This window comes from Bombus affinis, chromosome 16 (genome assembly GCF_024516045.1).
Source record: "Bombus affinis isolate iyBomAffi1 chromosome 16, iyBomAffi1.2, whole genome shotgun sequence".
Taxonomy (NCBI): domain Eukaryota; kingdom Metazoa; phylum Arthropoda; class Insecta; order Hymenoptera; family Apidae; genus Bombus; species Bombus affinis.
The window spans coordinates 4,517,902-4,533,571 of NC_066359.1; the positions used below are offsets into that span (position 1 = coordinate 4,517,902).

General features: G+C 31.4%; 2 protein-coding genes and 1 long non-coding RNA gene across 8 annotated transcripts; 1 reads left to right on the forward strand and 2 right to left on the reverse strand.

The window, feature by feature from the left end:
* Positions 1–1,000: 1,000 nt before the first annotated feature.
* On the forward strand, positions 1,001–8,999 carry LOC126925682 (formin-binding protein 4-like). 6 transcript variants are annotated; one of them, XR_007714067.1, is made up of 18 exons: positions 1,001–1,287; positions 1,380–1,496; positions 1,569–1,613; positions 1,715–1,866; positions 1,939–2,050; positions 2,128–2,310; positions 2,390–2,555; positions 2,631–3,406; positions 3,472–3,821; positions 3,950–4,083; positions 5,722–5,867; positions 5,942–6,172; positions 6,249–6,568; positions 6,641–6,961; positions 7,042–7,135; positions 7,234–8,018; positions 8,522–8,606; positions 8,703–8,999. XR_007714067.1 is itself a non-coding variant. In XM_050741487.1 (16 exons), the coding sequence occupies exons 2-15, from the start codon at positions 1,421–1,423 to the stop codon at positions 7,129–7,131; spliced, it is 3,102 nt and encodes a 1,033-aa protein (XP_050597444.1). In that variant the 5' UTR covers positions 1,001–1,287; positions 1,380–1,420; the 3' UTR covers positions 7,132–7,135; positions 8,522–8,620. The 6 variants fall into 6 exon arrangements, 1 of the variants encoding a protein (XP_050597444.1); XR_007714069.1 differs by having other exon boundaries at positions 5,945–6,172; XR_007714068.1 differs by lacking the exon at positions 7,234–8,018.
* On the reverse strand, positions 8,110–8,522 carry LOC126925709 (uncharacterized). Its single transcript, XR_007714078.1, has 2 exons — positions 8,259–8,522; positions 8,110–8,190 (listed from the first exon to the last, which is right to left on the reverse strand). It is a non-coding gene; the product is annotated as an uncharacterized LOC126925709 (long non-coding RNA).
* Positions 9,000–9,137: 138 nt separating the features above from the next.
* Positions 9,138–14,550, reverse strand: LOC126925692 (ethanolaminephosphotransferase 1-like). Its single transcript, XM_050741505.1, has 10 exons — positions 13,986–14,550; positions 13,788–13,909; positions 13,410–13,621; positions 13,166–13,234; positions 12,898–13,090; positions 12,565–12,827; positions 12,329–12,486; positions 12,065–12,245; positions 11,805–11,981; positions 9,138–11,257 (listed from the first exon to the last, which is right to left on the reverse strand). Exons 3-10 carry the CDS (start codon positions 13,479–13,481, stop codon positions 11,195–11,197), a joined length of 1,176 nt encoding a protein of 391 aa, XP_050597462.1. The 5' UTR covers positions 13,482–13,621; positions 13,788–13,909; positions 13,986–14,550; the 3' UTR covers positions 9,138–11,194.
* Positions 14,551–15,670: the final 1,120 nt, after the last annotated feature.

A 15,670-nucleotide genomic window follows, 5' to 3' on the forward strand; every position in this document is an offset into this window, starting at 1 on the left:
ATGTTGCATTATCGTTATTAGAGTATATTATAATGTACATTGATATTTTAACTAGCCGAGTAAGTATGAAATAATGTTACAAATCATAGTAGACGAGCTCCATATAATACACACACATATATATGTACGCGCGCGCGCGCGCGCGTGTGTGTGTGTGTGTATATATATATATATATGTAGGTAACCTTGGTTGCGATCGTCAGCTATCGACTAATCGTGCCGGTTCGCACTTGAGGTCGGTGCACGCGCGCGCACTGCGACGCGCTCATTAGCCTGATATACCTATCAATAAAAACTGAAAACGTCGGCGAATATAACACGTAAATGGGGATTAAAAGATCATGAGATACGATTTTTTGCGAGTTAAAACACGCCATTTTGAGTTCCAGCATCGATCGATTGGCGATCAAGAAAGTACAATGGATGCGAATTATCTGAGAGAAAAAGGAATATCCTAGACGTGCGTACCACGAGGCTGGAACATTAATGAGCGTATGCGTGCGTGAAATATAAGAGTGATTGAATACGAATGGGAAAAAGATATGATTGTGGTCTTTGACCAGAGAACAAAGAGAATTAAAAATATGAATCGTTTTGTCAGTCACCTCACTTATATTATACAATGTCATATTACTATGCTGCCATATGATATAAATATATGTCTACAGTAAGGAATATATTACTAAAACATTATAAATAAATATGTTATAAGTAATTACATTCGTGATCGAATCCCTTAAACTCAAGGATTTCATTCCTTTTTCGTTCTTCCATTTAGAGTTTTATATTTATAAAATGAATTGTTAGCAGAATATAGTTGAATATTTATATAAATACGAGAATTTATATTTTCTAGTAATATTACTTTGAATAAAAAGGTATTCCATATAGAAACGACGGGTAATTTTACATTTCCCGCCACGGTCTATAAGATATAAGTTAGAAAATATATCACTGGATGGCGCTTTAAATAACCAAGTTATTCTGTGGTTTGTACAACTAATAATGAATGATTTAGTGATCGATGCCCTTTGAAGATGGGAGTATGACTTTTCGTTGTAGTTTAACATAACCTCTCTTTTGCGATGTCTAAGATCTTTAGAAGTTTTTAAGATATGTGTGAAGTGTACAGTATTGTATTTTTATACACTTCGTAATTATCAGTCGAAGTGTTCAGTCTCTGCTCTTTTTCATACTTTGCAATTGTTTAAGCAAATAAGCGTATACTTTGAGGTTATGAATGATCTTTCTGTATTGTTTATGAGAAAATACATTCTCGTTTTAAATGTACGTAAAAATAGCGTACAGATTTGCGTCACTTGATTGAATAACTAGATATGATCTCATCATTCTACTCGCATTAATTTTCATATTTGCAGATATTTTTATTATCTGTAACATATATAACTTATATTTTATTATGAAGCGACGTCAAAGAAGGCCTGTTTTAGAGCTTAATCAATCGCAATCCGGTTTTCATGGAGAACATTTACAAAGTAAACACATATATTAATTAACAAATTTTTATTATCGCATTATATCTATTTTTAGATGTTAAACTGTTACAGAAGTGCATGGCATTAGAGAATTTTATATATATACAGTAGCATTCTGTAATTATACATTCAATTTTATTAATAAAAAGAAATTGTTAATAAAAACTGGTACATAGATTTAAATTTTATGTAATATGTCTCATCATTACCTTTTTTAGACAAACACAAACATATAAATAGTGATTACCCTGGACAAAACATACCTACAAATCCTCTGGCAAATTTACTTTGTCACTATAATTCAGATAGTGATACTGAAGACTCCAAGAAAGATTGCAAATTAGATGATCAAGTTAATAATTTTTTTAAAGTAAGTAAGGCTCCTCATGATCATAATTTTTTAGAAAACATTAAAAAATGTAAGATCTTTGAAATTTTATAGGAAATCCAACTGATTGCACCCAAACAACCAGTCTCAAATGAATCTAGTAATGTTGCCTTAACAACAAATTCTAACACACGCTTAGCACATTATACAAATCAACAAGCACTCAGTAAGATATTATCATATCTTAGAATTTAGAGAATATCTTTGCAGTACTTTGTAGATGAATAATGAAAACCATTTTAGTGTGGAGAGAATGCTTAGATGAATCTTCAGGTTATCCTTACTATTGGCACATTGAGACTAACGAAGTAACCTGGGAAATGCCAGATGAATTACGGTACTTAAAAAACAACATTAAAACAAGCTCTGTTATAAAACCACTTTCAATGCAAGAGTCTCATTGGGTTGATTTCTCATCAGTTACATGTAATTGTATTTTGTTGAATTTTTATTTTGTTCTTTAACAGATATGGATTCTCTAATTAATAGCATGAAATCTTTTTAGATCAACAATCCCATGAAAATATACCAGAAGGTATGATTCCACGGGAAGTGGTGGCTCGAAATCGTAATAGATATATTTGTAATGAGACTTTGCAGAAGCCAGAATCTCAAACTGATCCAGACACTGCTAACACATCTGATACCATGGATAACGATTCTGATGATGGGTATAACGCTAAGGCATTAGTAATTTTAAATCTCACTTTAATAGATTTCTTAGAAAGAATAATTTAATGATTTAGGAAAATAGAAATGATCACATCCTATGGGAGTGATGAAAGTGATTCAGATACAGTGGATGAGAATCGATCAAAGAACAATATGAAAGAATCATCGGTGAAAAGCACAAGTACAACACCAAAATTGAGATGCCCTGAAAAACTTTCTGCATCAACTCCTATAATCCAACCACAGTTACTGACAATTTCTCAGAATCCAAATCAGATGTACGAAAACAAAGGTACTGTAGAAGAATCAATGGTAGAATCTGTGGACTCAAAACCATCCAGTGATGCAGAGGCTAAGTACTTAATAAACCAAATTAAACAAGATGCTGTTCAAAAGATAGATTATACGGATAAAATTAATAATGATAGTCGATTGATGAAAGAATCTATAACAAAGAAAAGCAGTAATAAACACAGTGTTGACTCCGATGTAGACTTCCGCATTTCTTTAGTGCCTGGTTACGATGAAGATTCAGATGTTGAAGAAGAATCTGAAGATAAACAGGAGAGAAAAGCTCTATTTCCAATTCCTCAAACCAAAGAAACCATGGAGAGTATGTTATTAGGTAAAATTGATGGTGATCAAATAGCAGAGAGTAATGACAATGAAGAAATTAATACCGAAAGGAAAATCGTACAAGAAGATAATGAAGACATTCTAGAAAGGTTAGAATGCAGAGATGATTCAAATACTAAAACAGAGGAGGATACGCAAAGGGGAAACAAATTCGTCGATAACGTACATGGTCGGAATAAATTTTTTCAAAGGAAAAAACGTATTGCATTTGATGGTAAGAATATATTACAAATCAATAATTATAACCCGAATTAAATTAAAATTCACTTATTTTTTTAGTTCCATCTACAAAGATAAAAACAAATAATGATAATGAAACAAGTAAACTGGAAGTGGAGACCCAACGCGAGGAAATTAACTCTTGCGACGAACATCTTATTGAACCTCAGGTTGATCAGCAAGAAGAACCAAACACTGCGAACGAGAACATGGAAGAGAATGTTTCAACTTGCAAAGATGAATCAAATAGTACTGAAGGAGAAACAAGTACATCAGAAACGAATGGTGAATCCAAAGAAGATGAAGGGGAGGTTAATCTACTATCCCAGATCATACTTGAGAAATTAAAGTTTCTATCAGAAGGAAAACCAGGTGTATCGCCAGTTCAATTGATGTCTATTCAGCTACAAGTAAATAAAATTCCTTTTTACATAATTATAAGAGATCAACCAATATAATGTTGTATCAGATATAATATAATGTTGTATGTATGAGATCAACAAGTGTAATGAACGATATATTGAATATTATGTTGCAGACATTGTTTGTTGCATGGGAAGCAGGTTGTTTAGAAAAGAATTACTTGCGTAGATGGTTGAGTGACACCAGTCACGAATTGGAACGCTTGGAACAAGATGCAGCACCACCTGGATGGCTATGTCAGTGGGATAGGTATAGTATACCATCTAAAATTTGTGTATTTCATATAAATAAACATAAATCGTATCATATAAAATATCGTGTATGTTATACACGTCATTATTCTAAAAATCTTCAAGTCATGTAATCTTTGCACATATCATTAGCAAGACACTTAATAACGATAACGAGTAATATTTTAAATCTTTTTGTTTCAAATTAATTTTCTTCGCGAGATCGTATCTTGAATTTAAAACACAAAGTATTTTTTCGAATTTTTTTTTAATTCCTCTCATGATTCATAGTAAAAGAATTGAACGAACAATTGTCGTATCCTTATTAAGAAACTTAATCAATTTGATTTTATCAATTTCAGAATAAAACATTACGAAATTCTTTAAAGTTTTTAGGATCATTAATTCTACTTACGTCCTTTAAGGGACAATATTTTTATTAATTAAATTTATTGAAAATTATACATGAATGTGCAAACAGTACCGGGTTATCTTATAAAGTAACTAAGTAATAAAAAGATAGGTTTGTGTTCAGAGTGGAGCCTCAAAGACCAAATGTGCATTATCTAAAATTATGAACGAAGAATATATGTGGAAGAATTAACAAACATTAGGAGCATTGTTTAGTGACTTAAAGCATGAAGATTATATTATCCAATATATTTGAACACTTCAAGAACTAAACTTCTGAAATAACTAGAGTCAAAAGCTCACCTCAACAAAGTGCAGAGACAGAGATTGTACCAAATGGATAAAACCATTCATTAGAGATGCAGTCATGAAACCTGAGAAGTATTTGAAAGAGATCTTAAATCATGTGAGTGTTAAACAGACTTGGTAACCTGAAGGGATAAGTGATAAAAGGGGATGGTCGTAGCTGGAAGAAACCATTATATATCAAAAGAAGCTTATACCAAATTAACTCAAGTTCTTCTTGGACTAAATCATATGAAGGAACAAGGAACCTAAAGAAGCTAGGCATCATTGAAAAGATTTATCAAGTCATTGAAACAAGTTGTACACAAAGTTATTAGTCAAAGCATCAAAGTATCAATACTTCTAGACGATCATTACATATATATCGTACGAAGTTTTCGTTTCTCTACACTACATTTTATGTACATGTTTTTAATGTCACGTATATATGTCATTTGTTAAAAGAAAAATACATTTCATGAAAAGTTGTATCTTCTACATGTTTAAACAATTTGTTGAAATGTAACAATTAAAAGGCGCTTCCCTTGGTTCCTCAACGAGTGCACGTCGTTGTATATCTTTGAAAGTCATCTTCAGGCCTTTGCGCCCTTAGTTACATCGCATAATCAATCCGCTTAATATTTCGCTAGCGTAACGCAGATATTGTCGACGTAATTTTCAATGTTCGAGTTTACGGAAGACATCGCCTTCTATGTAACCGCTAAGTAACACTTAATCCTTTTATAATAAAAGGGCCTCGCTGACTTAATGGCACACCGAGCTGCAGGTAGGAGTATTAACTTTTTGTTTTCTAGCTAATAAGTTGCTTCAGAACTCAGGAGGACGTTCTTTTCATGGAGTAACGTCTTTCCAATGTTTATCAATGTAAAGAAAAAAAACCATGCAAGTAAGTCACTTTTATTCATCATTGTGCTACATCCCTTTGTGGGCTTTTTTCCAGGTCGCATAAGCGATATTATTACCAGAACACTGCCACTGGAATTACACAATGGACTTATCCGGATACTGGCATCGCCGGTGGAGCTGAAGAGATGGAAATTTGTTCCACGCCTCCTCCAGCTGAGCAAGAAGATATTATTATACCTGGTATGGTGAAGTTTTGTAATATAAAATTAGACCCTTAATTTATTTAGTGAATAATGTATACTTCTCTTTGATAGCAGAAGAAGAAGGACTAAGATCAAAGTCAAAGAAATCAGAAGGTGGAGAGACAACAGAGGACATGACGATGCCAAGGAACAGCGACATAGAAGCTCCGCCTCCACCTCAAATTTCAAATCCGAGCCCACCCCCACCCCCAAGAATATACGCGGAGGATTTGAAAAGGGACAAAAGGAAACAAGATAAGTGCAACGACAAATTGGATAATAAGAGATCACGACTAGGAGAAGGTGCATCCTTATTAAATCAATTTTTCTTCACACACTTAGGTATTTTAAATATAAACTGATATATTTCTTTCTGCAGAGGGAGCAGCAGTCGCGGAAATAAAACAATTAGAAAATTCTGTTGCCCCATCCTCTGCCTTACTGTCGCCTCAGCCTGCCAATCTTGCAAACGTAACTAGCGCAGAACCCCTGCCACCAGGTGTTGATTTAACGGAAGCACCTTATGAGATACCTGCAACTGCCCTGAAGAGAATTATTTATGGCGCTGTGCAGTCACAAGGTGCTGCGCTCTACGATGCAACTGCGAGAGATCCGACAGTTCCTATTCTAAGTCATCCAGCGACCATAGTACAAGAACATTATCTTCAATATCCGGCATATCATCAACACTTACACGCTGTATGGTATTAAATATACTAATACAATCAGGTTACTTCTGTAATTAATCTTGTTATATTTATTGTCAAATAGCCAGCGGCCTTAGTACTTCCACATAAGCACAATGTGCAGCCTGCGATTCAGCTAATACCTGACTACACTCCAATATATACGAATCATAAGGTCATTGAGAAGCCACCAGTTAAAACAGCGAAAGAATCTTTAGTGTCTGCACTAGATTCATTTTACAATGACATTGCGCGAATAGAGAATATCGGAATGGAGAAAGTTCCTCAGAGACAAGATACTACGACGGTAGAACCGTCAACCTTACCAACAGAGGAAGCCAAATTAGAAACAGAGCAAGAACCTATCCCTGTTGAAACTACTGTGAAAGAAAAGAAAAGGAAAAGGGTAAAATATTTGAATAAAAGAAGTAAAATTAATTTGGTATATATAGATTAGAAAGAAATTACATCGTGTTATGATTTCAGACAAGGATGGGTATTAGTAAAAAGCATAAAGAAGTCTCTAGTATGGTTGCAAAATGGCAAAAGGTGCAACAGAATTTCGAAAATACGTAAATTGGTTAGGTAATCTAACATTTGAATGTTACATATTTTATATGTAAAATTTGTAATATTTTGAATATTTATTATATATAAAACTTTAAATATTATTTCCAGCTGCAACTTGCCGATATTTAGATCACTCGACACAAATAGCACACTGTACTCCCGCCAGTATAGTGACCCCGTACCTGCAATTAACTTTATTATTCTCTGCGCTCCCTTTTCTATTTTTAAAATTTGACGAACTTACTATAAGAATTAGTAGGTTCTGAAAAAAGAATGTTGTAAATTTTGAGGAGTTATAGATATGGTTTTCTTATCATTGTGTACAAAGTATAGGCTGATCTCTTTTAAAGCTCATCAACTGTGAGAGAAGAATATTATCGCGATTTATAAGCATTTGAAATAAAAAAAAGTATTGTAATTTAATAACATTCAATTCCATTGTCTTCGCATATAGGTTTATATGTACTATGCTTTGAAGTATTTAGGATTTATTTATCCTCAAATATCATGGAAGAAAAGTGTTCTCCCATCCTATACAATTTAAAAACCAAATATTTCAGTGCTACGTTCTCAAAAACAAATAGCTACCTCTTATCACAGGTCTAGAGTTAATTACCTACTTTTCATAACAACAAAAAGAGGCTTCTACTTGTTTGTTTAAGGTTATGTAACTTCGTTTGAATGCAAATTGAGGAGATAGTGTTATGATTATATTTAGATACTTTCATAATAATGATATAAATTTTAAAACTAAAATTACACAGAATTCATAATCATTGTAGGAAATTTATAAGATTATATGTATTACAAATTCATTTTGTAACAATATGTACATACATATATGATTGTCAAAAATATACATATGCATATATAAAAGCAGACAATTGTAATTGGTACTTATTTAAACTTACATTTATTACTTCAGATTTCAATTTAAATTTCACTGTATATTTTAATTAACTTTGATATTTTAAAGACTTATCATTTTATAAATAAAACTCGTTAAACTCGATTACAATTGGAGAAAGCCACGACTATCAATGTTATGTGATAAACTTTGAATATCTGGAAAATAAAATGAGTGCTTCAAATACAGATAATAAACATATATCGACATTAAAAGAAAAACTTACACAAAATCAGCGTCTAATTAATCCTTGTTTACAAGTATGTGTACGGGATTTAGTTCTTTGAGGTTATATAATTTGAACCTCTTTATTCAATTAAAATATTTAAAGAAACGAAACTTACAATTTGAAAAGTTAGAAACTAATTTAGAGAAGAATGGAAGAGTAGATAAATTTAGCTGTTTCTATTATTTTAAAAGTTGATGAAAAGTCTGTTACTTAACCTCAAAGGTATAAAAAACGTATTTATCTTGTTTTTTATTTTTCAGGAATATAACATCAGTGGGAAATGCCTAGAAGACAATAAATACGAAGTTAATAATTGCATAATGCAATTTGAAAATTACAAACTCTGTAAGAAATTTTGGGTAATTGTACATATATATTTACTAAGCACATTAATGTCAGTTCTGAATACAGTCTACTTCAAATATTTTATTAATGTTTTAGGGAGAGGTAATGACCAGTAGGAAGATACAAGGTATAAAGCCATACCTCCCTTTGCCTGAAGAAAGAGAAAAAATAAAAGAAGAGTACCTACAATCTCGCAAAAAATAGTACAGCTTTTTATGGATGTTAGGTTTTGTATATAATTTTATAGCTACTTTATAAACGTTATTTATATCTACAAAATCATTTTTATCATAATCCTGAAATATATAAGAGATGTATTCCTAAAATAGGTAACTCTTTGTTTATTTCTATAATTACATGCATTATATGTAAAAGTAAAGTAAATGCAAAACAGTCTTTTGTGCTTTTAATTGTATTATTAATGCATTAAAAATATATAGATAAAATGTGTATATAACTGCTCGCAGTAAGCGAAATATTTATGTAAAATTCCTGTTTTTAACATCTTTGGCAAAAACAAACGTTCAAGAATTTAATACATACATTGTTATATTCGATGAGTTATAAACGATACAGATGATTAATACCTTATACATAAAAAAGAAGAACTAAATATCTAAAAAGTAAAGTTACATAAACGGTGTTTTAATTAGTACGGGTTACATAGCTTTCGTTAATTACTATTTGTACAAGTATGTCCATAAACACCTAGGTAGTTAAAAAATTTAGCATTTCGAGTTCCTACACGTTCGGTAAGTTCTTTTGTGACTATGTATGTACATATACTAAAGTTTACAAAAAACTCGTTACATCTATTAACATTCTCCACTCTACTTACAATTCCAAACGAATACTTGAATTAATTTTTTCTTTTACAAAATGCAATGCGTTAAATTTCTTAAAATTATGTATATCGATAACATAAATTAGACTAGTAACAATATTAAATGCAGAAATAGAAATATTTTCGCTTAAAATATTATAATGGAATTTCAATGCATAAAATCAATGGCAACTCATGATAATACACATTTCAACAAATTGGTTAGTGTTACATTGACTTATTTGTTCGTTTTATTCGTACAACGTGGGAATTATTTAACACTTAATAGTTGCATATACTGTTTCCTAACTTACAAGCCAGATTATTCATTTCAGTTCACAAATTAATTAATATAATTACTGTTTATATATTTTACACCATCTGCTATTGTCACCAACTACATATCTTGTAGACAAAAATTATAATAATTGATTGGTATTAATAACAAAAAAAGGATCAGATAATTAATTGTTGCATGATTTCCGACTTCTGACTGTGATTTCATATATTTTTTCCCACGTTGAAAACTTATTGAATTTTTTTAGACTGCAAATTTTTAGGCAGATTCATATTTTTATAAACACAAATAAAAAGGTGAAACCTAAGCAGGTTTGCTTTACCTATTGAATACTATAACTAGTAATATATTTTATGCATTTTTGCACTTTATGTAAATTTAATATATTTTTGCAACTTCAAATTTCCCATAAATGCATAAAGATCCGCAATGAGTATGGACTAAAACGTCATTTGGAATATTTTATAAAGAAAGAAGAAAATGAAATATCGCGTATCTTTTCTTCAATTACTCACTAGGTTCTTTAATCAATTCGATCGACTTGATTTAATCTAAGTCAAAATTTGTGATTCAACGTTATCGTTATCCACGTCGGTACACGACGTTTTCTACATTATTTGCAAAGATTCTTCGTTTCAGGAAGCCGATTAAATATAATATAACATACACATACATCCTTACGCAAAATAAATAATGTCTTCTATCTTATTACACCAGCATTACACCCTTTCTCTTTTATCCATATCGAAGTTCATCTGCCAACTTGCTCAGAATTTTCACGCAAAAGAAAACTTCGTCCTTTAGCAATCACTCGAAACAAAAGAAAAGCTTCTGTGGAGACCTTCAAAAGTTCAAAATATCTCGAAATTTGACTCTTAAATTTCTTCAATTTTCTAATTTCAAATTTTCTAATTTCTCAAAAGGAAAGAAATGTTCGTTTCATGGGAAAATTGAGCAAGCCAGATTCATAATCTCATTTTTCAGACAATACATGTTAAAAACGAAGAATTCGATGCGCAACAGCTAAAAGCCTTGCGTGCTTTAAATAAATGCTCTATGCACAGTCAGAGTTACGAACAGAACACAAAAAGACAAAGTAAAGAGAACGTATGTGAACTTATTTGAGAGTATATACACATAAAGAAAGCTTCTAGGTTCTTCTTTAATTATATCACAGCAACATGAAATGGAAATGGCTTCATCTTTGCAACTGAATTGTTAACATTACTTAACAGGTACTCTCTCTATTTTTAGATATATGATCAGCGATGGTTGTATGCTCGAATAAACTCCTATTATCTACTGTCCAATATTTGCATGTTCATATTTGAAATATTCTTTTGTTCTTCATATCAATCATAATTCTGAAGTTTCTTCTGTTTGTCTGCTCTGTACTCAGTCATTCGTAGCTCTTTCCGACCGTTTGTTTGTATTTCTTCATTTTTAACATGTATCGTCGGCAAGTAGTCAGTCTGCACGATCTTTAATACGGAACGTGTGAATACGGAAATGACGACACATCTGACGCACCTAAAGGAATAAATAACTTATTAATAATAGTCTATATAGGATGTTTCTGCAATCATGGTACAATTGGAAAAGATTCCTCGTATAAAGCTAAGTCAAACATATAGAATAACATCTTTTTTTGCATATTCATTAAGTATACATGCATCTTAATCACACATCTTGCTCGGGGAATCATATCTCATCTTCTATGTCCTATATTCTCATATCTTATCTCATATATTCCACAACCAACTCTATTCAATCTTCAATATCTGATACTTCAAAAGTTGCATATTAAGCTATCGATCTCTTTCTCTCACTTTCTGCATTATCGACAATTGTATATACTATATCTAATATCTAATATTTATTATCTTACATTCATTAACCCAAGTCCATTCCACAACTTACATTTTTATTCCACATTGTATATTTTGTATATGCTACCTCATATCCCATATCATATAAACAAAATGTATTTATAATTACAAGCTTCCGGTTGTACCACGATTTCAAAAACTCCCTGTATTATAAAATGTTTTGTTGAAAATAATAATATAAAACTTACCACACATGTTCCATAGTGAATATGTGCCAATAAAGCTATAATGGCAAGAATATATGTGGATACCAAATCTATACTAGGCAAGATAAATGAGAAAAGGGCTGCAACCGCTACAGGTAATAATATCCATGATAATAGTTCACATCTGGTGTTGCTCATTTGTGAAACAATTAAACGACACTGTAAATTTTAAAGAATATAAATTAATTAAATTAATTTTTATCAATCAAACGGTTTAAAGTCACTCTGACTAATTATCTTACACAGATGTTTGAAAAAATAGTTCCAATTGCTAAGAAAATTATCCTAGGATCTTTATCTATGATATTACTAGGTGAATGAACTACCCAAATTGTTGAAATTGAAAAGAGTACTGCTAGAGGCAGTAGAGGTCTTATGGCATCTAGGAACGTTCGCATTTTACCAGTCTTGTCCCTATATGATCTAGAAATTGCAAAATATATTTTGTTAATATATGATAAAACGTCATTAAAAAATGTAAATTACTTTAATTATATTGTACTAACTTATATATATTCCATAGAACTACAGGCAAACTAGATACAATTGCAGTGACATAAAGTAATACTTCAAACATTACACCAACTGGTATACCACCAGGGAACACAATCTTCCAGGCTTTATGTCCGCCTATACTAGATATGACAAAGACAATAATAGTACCCTAAAAATTTTAGAGATAACCATAAATTACATGAATCACTTATCAATAATTCAATAGATACTTTGAATGAATACTTACTACCATAGATAGATCATATCCCCAAGGAAGAAACAGTACCCCTGTGTTATACTTTTCCCAATGAGTTAAGTAGAAACTAATAAACACATTCCACAGAATGAAATACATTCTTAATGGGGATACACTATGGTCTGTCCTACCAAACACAGAAAACATACAAACACTAATGAGCATTGTTGTCCAACTATCTAATCCATGATCAAATAACTCTCCTAAAGGACCTGATGTTTGCGTACGTCGTGCTTGTTTTCCATCAATACCATCTGCAAAATAAACATTACATTAAATACAATGAATTTGTAAATTCACAGGAGATATTAAGATTATACTTACCAAGAGTATATGCCATAAAAACATTGAATGCACCCAAGGCAAAGACCCATCTTGGTATAGGAGGATACTGTGGCTTATCATCACTTGATGCATACAAGTAATAATCATAAAATGCAAACAACGTGAAGTTAAAGACAGTAAACAGAAATCCAGAGAAAGTTAATACATTTGGGGCAACCCACTTCGGACAATACTATAAAAAAGTTCCAAATTGATATATGAAATTGAACAAGTAATTATAAACAAACATTTTATATAAAGTATGTACCTGTACTACTTTATTCCAAAATGGATGCATAATATATACACTGAGAGGGCTTGTATCCACTGAGCTATACTGAAAATGTAGATGAATGAAAAATTTACGAAAATATGTATGAAACTGTAGTCTTTTCTTAAATCTATATTATAATTTTGAGGTAATAAACTAATAATAAACGAAAATTTTTACCACGCAATTCAATATTATTCAATACAAATTATGAAGAAAAATACTTAGCTAGAGGACTTACTTTATAGTTCTCGAAGCCGGTAAGATGTTGTTCAGTAAGATACTTGACTTCGAGATTCAATTTGTGATACATGTTGATGTACAGAATTCGTCTAACCGCTGTGCTGGAGAAAGACGTGCTTCAATTCCGATTCGAAATCAATTGACCTTGTTTCACTTCATGGGAACGTCAAACGACATTCCCCGGAATATGAATATGCATGAAGGTTAGAACTGTTCACATAAAAAGATTAATAATTTCTAAGCAGCATGTGCTTTTTGCAAAGTAAGCCCGGTAAGCGTCAGTACATGGTAACACTATCTTATGTAAATGACGACACCTTATCTTAAAACGCAACTCTTTTCCGGCAAGCAGAAACTCGTCAAGGCTGATACTCACGTGCGCGAAAAAAAGATCCGTCCAGCCGAGTTAAAATCAAACAGGAAGAACAACACGCAAATCCCGCCTATGAAACTGCGTATTGACACCTATTCATAGATTAGCTCTAACGTAAACGAGTCCTTGAAGAATAATAATATCTCGTTAAATAATAGAAGCTGAAGATAATAAATATGCAGAGGTCAAAGTTGAATATACCAATTGATTATTTTAGCGTTTACCAATTAAATGTTTATTGAGCAAAATAAGATGCGGCATTGTACGTATTGAAATTATAACTGAATCATATATATAGAGTAACATTTGAATCGTGACACTTAAAATAGGTTATATAAATGAAATAACCGCGTTTCTCTTTGGTTTTCTGGTTATGTAATGGGATAATTACTGCAATTATTCTTCATTCCTGATTATAGTAAAAAATTTGTCAATTCATGCGAATCTATTTATAGCATATCTCTTCTACAAATAGCAATATTTAAATTGGTTGAATATGTATATTGGTTGTTTTCAAGAAAATAAAATAAATGGAAATTCTTCTGTATTATAAATCTTCTATATTCTATATTATATTGTATTCATTATGTATGATAAATTATGTCAATGTCTATGTGAAAACATTTCTGAAAATGTTGACATTATGACTTTATTAAACAGTACTTATAAGATTTTATTTTACAATATTTTTATTACAAATCTATGTTACATATTACATGTTTTGCAACAGTCTTAGACTAATTTATTTATGTTAATGCTGTAATACCTGTAAAACAATGATCAAGATAAATTCAAATTTACATTGAGGTGCTTCATAGGAACTATAAATTGATAGAACTCACACATATTACTTCGTTAAGTGGTACCGAAGAACAAGGAAAGGAACAGAAAATCCACTTCCAAAGAAAGCAATGAAAAGTGCACATAACTTGTATCTGTTGTTAATGCTAAAAGGAAGGTTCTGTAAAAAGAAAAGAGAAATTTTTATTGTTTTTCGTTGATAAGGAAAGGAGGGATAGTAAATGTTTAAAAAAGATACAGTTAATTATTTCAAGTTTCTATAGCTTATTTTTATTTTGACAAAAAATTATTAAGTCAGATTTCGTTATGTGTTATAGAATAATACATTATCTTTTTACTTACGGCACCGGGAAAACCTTCTGGTCCGTGATCACTTTTGTGAACAGCAGTAGTTTTGAAGGATCTGGTGAATCCTCGTAAAGCTGATCTTACAGTCAACATCTTTATAATTTCGTACTCCCTACGTTATTCTTCAATTACCTGGGTAAAATGGCGATAAGTCGTCTGCTCTGTACAAATTTAAGACGCATTCACATATGCAACAGAATCTAGTTATTTCATTGTTGTATCATGAGCAAAGGCGAATAGAGATTGCCAATGCAAAGTTAATAAAACCAGAAAATGCACATTAGGGATTTCTGGTGGTCAACATTCGAACTATATGTACATTTTTTTCTGGTGCTTCTGGTGAGAGAAATGCATATACACACGGCAAGAGAGAAAATATGCATTTGCATGGGTAACCAACGAGGGTAAGGATGAAAAAACATGAAAATTGCATAAAAGTTTAATTCAATACTTGAAACAAATAGCTTCTTCTTGTATATATTATAGAAATAACAATCAGGATACCATCCCACGCAAACCTATAAAAAGTCAAAAAATAAAATCGACAAACAGTTAAGAACACGCGAAATTTAAAGAGGAATCGTATAAAAAATGATCCCGAAATATATTCCGAAAATTCTGAGAAATGATGTCAAATTTCCTTTAATATAAAGATTATAATCTCTTAATATAAAATCGACATTTTAACAAAAAAATTTTCCAGGACTCGAGTATTTAAACTTTGATGTATTCCTGGA